The sequence below is a fragment of the Salvelinus fontinalis genome, chromosome 15 (assembly GCF_029448725.1).
Source record: "Salvelinus fontinalis isolate EN_2023a chromosome 15, ASM2944872v1, whole genome shotgun sequence".
In the NCBI taxonomy this organism is placed as follows: Eukaryota; Metazoa; Chordata; class Actinopteri; order Salmoniformes; family Salmonidae; genus Salvelinus; species Salvelinus fontinalis.
Window position 1 is genome coordinate 7,295,933 of NC_074679.1, and position 10,567 is coordinate 7,306,499.

The window sequence follows — 10,567 nt, forward strand, 5'->3', positions numbered from 1 at the left end:
ATGGTCATATCTATACATGAATCTTTTGCATGAACGTCAGTAGTATATTATTTATTTGCTTACCTAGTTCATAATACAGCAGCAGTGGTGGCAATGAGGTTAAGGGTTACAAATCATTCATTACAGGAAGAAAACAATAGTATACTGTGAGCTCATTGGTCGTGCCAGTGCCACTGGATTTTCTATTCATAGAAAAGACTGGCAGAATGACAAACAAGTGTTGACCAGAGACATTAGTAGTCTATTGTAAATCAGCTCAGTCACTCATGGACATTTCTTCATATTGGTTTAGCTTGCACAGTGATACAAGGAAATTGTCATAACATCTATATAACTTAAGACATTCAGAATCCCATTAGTCCACATAATAAATTGCAGCTAAACTATGGTAGATTCCAACTTAAAAAACATATGTATTTAAAAAGAGCGGAAAAGTGGCGTCACACTCATTGACATTGTTATAAATGGACAGTGTGGTGAGCAGAACAGGGCCACAAAGCATCTCAGAGTTAAAGTGCTGATCCAGGATTACATGGACAGGGTGTACCTGATCCTAGATCAGCTCTCCCAGTCAGACGCCATGTAGATACGAAGCCCGAGCGTCAAATCCATTCCTAACACAAGAAGACCACTTGAATAAAGCCTTCCAACCTTTATCATATGTTTCAAACACAATAAATATGTTTTCTTTTTTACATCTTCCACCATTTCTTTCAGTTTTACATGAAATTCACACAATCATTGTGCATTTAAGACCATAGTCCCAACTACAACTTGCTGATTCAAATGCAACTAAAATAACTTCAAACAATAACAGTTTATAACCATTTTGGTCATTTTCGGATTAAGCAGTCGTACACCGTCTTGCTCGTCAGAGGCAGAATTGTGGGGTGACTTCAACTGCTCAAGCAAAATATACAAGGAAAACTGCAGACAGTATTCATTGGCAAGTCTATTGAAAGAAATCCTGCAGAAATGCATTAACATGGAATAAGTCACTCAATCTTATGTGGCGAACAGACAACAGCAGGGAGAAACAGGCAGGGTGCTTTAGTCTAAGGCACATTAATGTCCAAAGGTATGACATGATGTCTATGGACCTGGATTGCGTGGATCCAGGTCGATGTTTGTCCGTGGTCAGTGACAACTTCAGGATACTTCAGTACCTTTCTTGGAATGATTTGCAGAAGTAAAGCTAATGTATCATTGCAGGAATAAAGCTAAAGTCTCATGGTTGAAATGCCCCTCATTGCAGTCCGGAGATAGGAAGACATTAAAAGAGGCATGTGCAGCTCAGTTCAATTAATGTAGAGCAGGGGTCCCCAAACTTTCACTCAAACACCCCTTCCAGTTTTGGGGAACATCCCCCGCCATTTAAAGCAAATTTTCTCAAATTGCTATACATTTTGTCATGTTTAATGTGATATTTGAGTGACTCAAACATAAAACCTAAGGGCTAAAAAAAAAACTATCTAGAAAATGTTAGCCGACATGGGCTAGTTGATCTGGACATTTCTGACAAGTTATACATAGCTCACTAAGGAAGGCAATGACTGACATGACAAGAGGAACTGATGATGCACTACCCAATTTAGAAATTGCACCTTCTGCATTCTGGGAGCCCCCCCCAAAAAAGAACAGTAATAAATGTTTATTTTTTTGGGGGGGGGGGGGGGCACCCCACAGTTTGGGAACCACTGCTGTACAGAATGATTCTGACAACCCACAAAACACTTCCTTATTGTTATACATGGCCAGATGGGGGTAACATAGTAATGATGACATCATCCTACACAGAGTCTATGGTCACATTCCTATTCTGAACCCTTTTCCAGACATGTGCACCACTTCAGGAGAAGGGTGGAGGATTGTGACGCAGCCTACAAGGGGGAGGGGGGGGGGGGGGGGGGTGGTTTGAAGCACGTCTGAAGGGTGCCTCAGTCGTTCTTTAGGTCAGCCGAACTATAGGGGGCAGCGGTGGGACTGGGTGTGACTGCCAGCTGGTCATGATCCGGCTCTGGTAGAGTGGCGGGCACCACGCTGTCATTGTTAACCAGGGCACCATAGGAAAATGAACCGTTATAGTCCGGCTGCACCGCTCGCCAGCCCTTGTCGTGAATGGTGGGAATACCTGCGTTTAGGAAAAGGGGTGAGAATGACGTAAATTCATAACATAAGGTGAATCTATAACACAAGGCATGTCATTAACTCAATGTGACTTTGAATTCATGGCAATGGTGCAGAGAAACCAATTGACCTATTGGCTTTTTGTTTCTAGATTTGTTTTTAAAATGTTCCCGTTAGATTGCCTGTGTCGCGTGGAGAACACCATGGTGGCATCAATCATAATTCACAGGTAGCTTTTTTTTGTTAACGTTGCTAGACAGTCAAGCGAGTTTTGATATCAAAGTCAGAAGATGCAAGGAATTTACCGTACAACGTCGGCAAGCTATTGAATTGGTATTGGTGACAATGGAGGGGGGGGGGGGGGGGGCATGCGTCGCGGCAAAGGGAACTGTACCTTCATTACCTTGCGACATGTCCATTGTCACATAAGGTTCAAAGGCCTTTAGCCTCTTCCTGTTCTTGGTGATCAGGAAGACTCCCAGGAAACAAGAGAAACATCTAATGAAGGACAGAGATAAGACATTACATGGCTATCAATCACATAGCACTTCCTATCATTAACTAATAGGACAAAACAACCATCTCATTTGTTAAATCGTCTTGATAGCCCTAGTTTTGGGGCCATATCACCATATGTCCAGTCTGACACATGTAAACATATAATAGTGGACAATTATAGAACAGCCTACTCACCCCAACAAAAACATGCATATGTGAAGAATGTCTTCGTGATTAAACTCCAGGTAAAATATGGCTCCTGTAAATGTGAAGGGAAAAAAAGACTGATGTTCACATCTTCTTGAGCTGTGATTCCACAGAGGTTAAATTGACAATGTCAGCAGCTCTCTTACCTGCGACAATGGCAAAGGACGTGGATAAGATGTAGTTTACACAGGCTATCATGGAGGAGTCGTACAGGTGAGTAGCCTGGGAGAGAAACCTGAGAGGATTCACAATGAGGTGGCAGTCAAACACAATACAAGTGTCTTACAAAGCAGAAGACCTTATATATAATATAAACAATACATGTAGTTACCCTGTAGGCTACTCATGGAATACTTACCACATACAGTACCAGTCAAAAGTTTGGACGCATTCATTTCACTGGGACTGTATATGCTCAAATATTTGTATTTTCTTGGAAAATGGAATGAAGGGTTAGCTAATGGTAACTGCCTGTGCACTCACGTAGCCTGGAAGACCACGGTGGCAACCATGCAGACAAACATGACGTAGAAGATGGGGTAGTTGAGCTGCATGGTGCCCTGGACGCTGAGAACCAGCATGCCTGCCACCGCTTTCACTGTGATGACCGTCACAGAACCTGGGGAAGAAGCACCATGCAGTAGGGTGGTTAACAAGCCCTTTAAAAAGAGAAACGTTAGTGAAAAGAGCAACTTTCATGAAAAACGTTTAAAAAAAAAATGAATTCCGTTGTTTAGACCCGAGTTCAATTCCTATCAAGCAAATATTGGACTGTTTTTCACAGCTCTACCTATCAGTGGGTTGAGGTCTTCACACACACACACACACACGCCTCTGCTGTTCTCTGTTGCTGATAGTATTTTGTTGCTAAATATTGAACATGAATATTTTGCCGTCGTCCAACTTACCGAGCAGCGCCACCAGCAGGAGAATGACAACAAGGTAATTAGCGTTGCGCTGCTTGTAGAAGTACAGCAGGAGACAGAAGGTAATAATCTCCAGTAACTGTCGGGAAGAAAAACCCAAACAACAACAGGAGATATTACAAATAGCCAATTTAAATAGTCCATTTATCATAACTAACATAGAGGCGGTGGAAATCGGGTTGCCAAAGAAAACAACCTGGTGAAAAAAAGTTAGGCTCTTGTCCAGAGCGGCGTAAAATCGGATACTTCACCTTTCTGTGCATAATTAGAACGTATGTAGACTTAAAGAGTATTTATGAAATCCCTCAATCCATTCTCCTATACAGAATCAAATGTCTTACCACATACAAGAGGAAGGGCCATCCTACGACCTGTTTCACTATGTTTTCCGCAGTAAGCTTCTGGTGATAGTTGGGTCCGAACGTGGCAAAGAGGTAGGTCCCGGCTACCGTCAAGATACATCCAAGGAAAGACAAAACGTATCGCTCTAGAGTCAAAGACAAGCATTCATGTTAGCATTAACATGCATTGTATAGAAATGCTTTTGGGACACAAACTTTCCAAATATGGGTTTTGTATTTCTAAAATGCTAGGTAAATGGCTGCATATACAGTACATTTTTTTTAATTGTTTTTGAATAACCATCCAAACAAATATTCAGAGACTTTTCGCCTATTTCCCCAAAATGGGGGGAATGGGCGAAAATCCATAGCAAATAGCAGCATGTGTAGTGGGACCAGTATTTGCATTGTCTCAGCATAATTTTCATACAATTTGCCTAAAGCAGAATGTCAGTTCCAACACCGAATCATAAAATGTAAAATACCCGTTGAACTTACTTAAAAATTCTTTTGGCTTCCATTTCTCTCTCAGGAAAATGAAACCTAAGATTGAACTTGCTGAAAAGAAGAAAAAACGAAATGTTCATTAAACATGATTAAAATAAATGCCACATTACATGTAGGCATTGTTTGCTTTCCGAAATATCGATAATATAGTTATAAACAACTTCAATCTGGGACACATTTCCTTTTATTTCATGTCAACATTAAATTCCACATTCAGGGTTGTATTCATAAGTTGACACTGTTGCAAAACGTTTTGCACCGTAGAAAAAACATTAGCAATGGAAAACCGTTTTGTCCAAACGGGAAACGTTTTGCAATGAAAACAAGAGTTTCTTTTGGACAAATTCAGGTAGGTCGCTCCCCGTTCCGTTCACTTCTCTTTGGTTTCTAGTGAATACACCCCCGGCTATGATAGGCCAACCTCCCGAGCAGTGAGAGTGAAGTGTAATTTGCTTACCTATGACAGACACTGCATTCAATGGAGCGATTAGAGATAAAGGTGCAAAGGCATAGGAGACAAAGTTGGCTGCTTCTCCTAGAACGGTAAGTGCCAGGCCACACCACCATGTTTTGGTTCGGTAGAAGGCACGGGGGTCCTTAGTCCCTGCTAATGTTACATGGTTGTATTTCTGGAGAATTCAGGAAAATAAAGACTATTAAATAGAACCACTTGTACAAATAGTGTGTCTCTTTGGACACCCACTCCTTGTTATATCCAAAACATACAACATGAGGGTTGGCAGTTGCCTGAGCTTACCTGAATGCTTACAGCGATGCTGACAAGCAAATTACCAAAAATGGCCAGCAAGGTTCCAATTAGGTTTTCCTGTAAATGCAAACAAACAAATCCATTCACTTAGGGGTCATAAATATTTCAAGAGATACTTCAAATATGTGGGCAGTGACACAGGTGACATGTAGGCCACACCCACATGATGTTATTGCATGGATACAGAGTGTATTAATGGAATGTGATATCTTCGAATGAATAAGACTAATCACAAAACTTTAAACGCCTTAATGTAACTAATAAAACAGCCAGTGGATCTAATAAACATGTTGGACATACTCATCCAGCTGTTTCAAGTTACAGACTGAACATTTGACAAAATGTATCTTAATGCATCGCTCTTTGGCTACATTTGACCATTTCTTTTTTTTTAACTGCTATTTGCGGTTCATAACAGGATGTAACACTCGCCACGACGCATCATATTCTCACCGTATAGGAATCGCCGCCGACTGCAGTATATTCTACTCCCGCCATTCTGGTTGAGGAAAATATCTATTCATCAACAGCAGGCAAACATTTCCAGAGACATCATGTATCTGTCAAAATGCAACTTCAATCAATAAACAATAGCAATAGTTAATTTTCCAGTAAGTCCCTTCTACGAGAGGAACGCCATCTTTGGATGCTTGTACTTCCGGATTCTATTTTACACACAGCTGTTACGCATGACGCACAGAGATACATTTGAATGCCACTGGAAGAAAGACCAAAAACAAACACCGATGCTGTGATAGAAAATGCGAGAGAAACCTTCAACTACAATCCTTTGGATGACTGGCGCGGTGATGGGGGACTACGAGAGCAATTTAGTAGATTGGAGTTGCATGCCCAAATGGTTTGTTCATCTTGCAAATAAAGAAGACAAATTCACCAAAAAAATCAATTCGTGTGATTTATTTTGTGTGTAGGCCTATTGCTAATGGAAATTATTGCCACGAATTTAACAATAGTTATTTTCTTGCCAATGTTGTTTATTTTGCATAATATGCTCCATTCAACTGTCGCACTGTCACATCAGTACAGTAGGCCGCGCCAACGAGCCACTTCTTCAAATAGGCTAAGAAAATGCTACATGAGGGAGGTAACTACCTATGTATGGAGTCAACACGTGCGTTTATTATTTACAATATGAAGTAGTCTAAGTTTTGCGTTTATTATTTACAATATGAAGTAGTCTAGGTTTTTGCGTTTATTATTTACAGTATGAAGGAGTCTAGTTTTTTGCGTTTATTATTTACAGTATGAAGGAGTCTAGTTTTTTGCGTTTATTATTTACAGTATGAAGGAGTCTAGTTTTTTGCGTTTATTATTTACAGTATGAAGGAGTCTAGTTTTTTGCGTTTATTATTTACAGTATGAAGGAGTCTAGTTTTTTGCGTTTATTATTTACAGTATGAAGGAGTCTAGTTTTTTGCGTTTATTATTTACAGTATGAAGGAGTCTAGTTTTTTGCGTTTATTATTTACAGTATGAAGGAGTCTAGTTTTTTGCGTTTATTATTTACAGTATGAAGGAGTCTAGTTTTTTGCGTTTATTATTTACAGTATGAAGGAGTCTAGTTTTTTGCGTTTATTATTTACAGTATGAAGGAGTCTAGTTTTTTGCGTTTATTATTTACAGTATGAAGGAGTCTAGTTTTTTGCGTTTATTATTTACAGTATGAAGTAGTCTAGGTTTTTGCGTTTATTATTTACAGTATGAAGGAGTCTAGTTTTTTGCGTTTATTATTTACAGTATGAAGGAGTCTAGTTTTTTGCGTTTATTATTTACAGTATGAAGGAGTCTAGTTTTTTGCGTTTATTATTTACAGTATGAAGGAGTCTAGTTTTTTGCGTTTATTATTTACAGTATGAAGGAGTCTAGTTTTTTGCGTTTATTATTTACAGTATGAAGGAGTCTAGTTTTTTGCGTTTATTATTTACAGTATGAAGGAGTCTAGTTTTTTGCGTTTATTATTTACAGTATGAAGGAGTCTAGTTTTTGCGTTTATTATTTACAGTATGAAGGAGTCTAGTTTTTTGCGTTTATTATTTACAGTATGAAGGAGTCTAGTTTTTTGCGTTTATTATTTACAGTATGAAGGAGTCTAGTTTTTTGCGTTTATTATTTACAGTATGAAGGAGTCTAGTTTTTGCGTTTATTATTTACAGTATGAAGGAGTCTAGTTTTTTGCGTTTATTATTTACAGTATGAAGGAGTCTAGTTTTTTGCGTTTATTATTTACAGTATGAAGGAGTCTAGGTTTTTGCGTTTATTATTTACAGTATGAAGTAGTCTAGGTTTTTGCGTTTATTATTTACAGTATGAAGGAGTCTAGTTTTTTGCGTTTACTATTTACAGTATGAAGGAGTCTAGGTTTTTGCGTTTATTATTTACAGTATGAAGGAGTCTAGGTTTTTGCGTTTACTATTTACAGTATGAAGGAGTCTAGTTTTTGCGTTTATTATTTACAGTATGAAGGAGTCTAGTTTTTTGCGTTTATTATTTACAGTATGAAGGAGTCTAGTTTTTTGCGTTTATTATTTACAGTATGAAGGAGTCTAGTTTTTTGCGTTTATTATTTACAGTATGAAGGAGTCTAGTTTTTGCGTTTATTATTTACAGTATGAAGGAGTCTAGTTTTTTGCGTTTATTATTTACAGTATGAAGGAGTCTAGTTTTTTGCGTTTATTATTTACAGTATGAAGGAGTCTAGTTTTTTGCGTTTATTATTTACAGTATGAAGGAGTCTAGTTTTTGCGTTTATTATTTACAGTATGAAGGAGTCTAGTTTTTTGCGTTTATTATTTACAGTATGAAGGAGTCTAGTTTTTTGCGTTTATTATTTACAGTATGAAGGAGTCTAGGTTTTTGCGTTTATTATTTACAGTATGAAGTAGTCTAGGTTTTTGCGTTTATTATTTACAGTATGAAGGAGTCTAGTTTTTTGCGTTTACTATTTACAGTATGAAGGAGTCTAGTTTTTTGCGTTTATTATTTACAGTATGAAGGAGTCTAGTTTTTGCGTTTATTATTTACAGTATGAAGGAGTCTAGTTTTTTGCGTTTATTATTTACAATATGAAGGAGTCTAGGTTTTGCGTTTATTATTTACAGTATGAAGGAGTCTAGTTTTTTGCGTTTATTATTTACAGTATGAAGGAGTCTAGTTTTTTGCGTTTATTATTTACAGTATGAAGGAGTCTAGTTTTTTGCGTTTACTATTTACAGTATGTTTTTTTTTTACCTCAATAAAAACTTATTTTATCATAATGGGAGAACAAATTGTAATAAATAACCACTACATTAAAGCTATACGCTTGCAAACCAGAGGTTCATAAAGTTTTATTCCAATGACTGTTCGTCTATCCACCACAACATACCTGTGACATGTGTAATGGTAGGATACAGCAATGTGTTCAATTTGGGATCGGCCTGTGCGTTGTACTTTCTATGGTGTTATTATTAAAACTGGGTGGTAACCGGGGCCACCCTGGAGACAGATCATCATAATCTGATGCCATTCAGTTATTTTTGACGTTGATTAATGAAACGCAAGCTTTGCTATTGTACCATTCAGTCCTACGGGCATTTGACAGGCCCTGCACTGCGTCACAGTCACTGGTTCCATACGCGTTCCCTGCAATTGTAGCTTTAGGCAAGGTCAACAGAGGGAGGGTGTATTGTGCCTGTGAAAGACGGAATGAAAATATTTGGCCCACCAATTTAACACACGGAGATCACGCCTGTACACCTGTTCTAGATGAGTCATGACTAACTAATTTGTTAAATGAAAGTACATTCAGAGGATTTGCAAAGGGGACTGGAGAAAAGCCATGGTCAAATATAAATAATAAAACAAAGGTGAATGATGGAGATGGATACAATAAGCTAGCTATGTCACATTTATGACAAGATTGAGAAGGCTATGTCACATTTATGATAGGATTAAATAGACTACCTATGTCACATTTATGATAAGATTAAATATGTCAGACAGACAGACAGTCTTAATGTGAGGATGTATTACTATTTTTTACTTGTGGTGAATAAGCAAATAGATTACATGTAGTCTATATTTTGTATTTAGTTTGTTGGAAAAAACTGAACATTGTCATCTTCAACTTCAATCACCCACAAGATCTCATAGCAATATATGTCCAGTAGAGGGAGTACCTTTCCTGGGCTTCATTTTGTAGACTATTTGATCATGGAAAGTGTCCTCCTTACCTTGAGTAGGTGAATTCCATTATAAACGCAGACAAATAATATATATATATATATATATATATATATATATATATATATATATATATATATATATATATGTGTGTGTGTGATTTGTATAAGTGATAGTTACAGCCCTGAAGCAAACAATTATTTTGTATTACTAATAACCAGAACAACTCTGCCTCTTGGATTTAACCCACCCATAAACAAGAAGAGAATCAACCCTCATACTGTAGGAAGGATATTCCCTCACACGGGGACACAACAACACAAGCTGAGGGAATTGATGTGATACGTTGTCAATTTGCAGTTGGAAGTGTACTATCACTTTGCATAGAGAGCAGAGTTTTTAGTCAGACGGGAAATTGCCAATAGACTCACTCAATCATTGGGGACATGTAGCCAGTGTTGACAATAACTGACAAAGCCCATGGCAACGATGCTATGAGACACAGTGAATAACAAACTAAAGTTGGCACGTTGACATGGATGAAAGCGAAGGTAAAAGGAGGAGAGGAGGAGAGCGCATAGATGCCAGAAGGAATTATACAATGAGCAAAGTGATCATGCTGTTTGTATGTGCTTGCTATGAAAGTGAACTGTGTTTGCGTGGGATCAGGGGTGTATTCATTCTCAAACGGAAACAAACGGAACGAAACGGGGATAAACATACCTGAATTTGTCCAATAAACTCTCGTTTGTAACTGTTGGTCTAATGAACAGCTAGATGCAGGCAAGTGTGCAAGGCGGTATTGAATGTGTCACTGTCTGTCACCTTGATAACTTAAAAATGTCTTTTGACCTGTGTACCTACATTGAACACTTTCACTTTCGTAGGCTAGGTTGTTGCAACCTCATGATGTGTATAGGGAAAAGTTGAGTATCATGTAGTATCCTAAACCTATCGATGTTACATTGAGCTGGGTGAATGGAATATGAACGACAGTCATCCAATATGCT

The 10,567-nt window shown here is 38.1% G+C and overlaps 1 protein-coding gene across 2 annotated transcripts; it reads right to left on the bottom strand.

Annotated features, from left to right (window-relative positions):
- Positions 1-36: 36 nt before the first annotated feature.
- Positions 37-6,082, bottom strand: nipal3 (NIPA like domain containing 3). Of its 2 annotated transcripts, none has more exons than XM_055862588.1 (11): positions 5,829-6,082; positions 5,364-5,432; positions 5,064-5,235; positions 4,598-4,657; positions 4,100-4,245; positions 3,741-3,837; positions 3,316-3,451; positions 2,979-3,067; positions 2,821-2,884; positions 2,531-2,625; positions 37-2,131 (listed from the first exon to the last, which is right to left on the bottom strand). In XM_055862588.1, exons 1-11 carry the CDS (start codon positions 5,871-5,873, stop codon positions 1,938-1,940), a joined length of 1,167 nt encoding a protein of 388 aa, XP_055718563.1. In that variant the 5' UTR covers positions 5,874-6,082; the 3' UTR covers positions 37-1,937. The 2 variants fall into 2 exon arrangements, with proteins under 2 accessions (XP_055718563.1, XP_055718561.1); XM_055862586.1 differs by having other exon boundaries at positions 2,522-2,625.
- Positions 6,083-10,567: the final 4,485 nt, after the last annotated feature.

Excerpts from the sequence above, each read along its gene's own strand:
- nipal3 (XM_055862586.1), bottom strand. The coding sequence starts at position 5,873 with ATGGCGGGAGTAGAATATACTGCAGTCGGCGGCGATTCCTATACG. Across the intron at positions 2,626-2,820 it reads ATATGCATGTTTTTGTTGGG|ATGTTTCTCTTGTTTCCTGG; the intron begins GTGAGTAGGCTG and ends GTCCTTCATTAG. Across the intron at positions 2,132-2,521 it reads CATGTCGCAAGGTAATGAAG|GTATTCCCACCATTCACGAC; the intron begins GTACAGTTCCCT and ends TCCTAAACGCAG.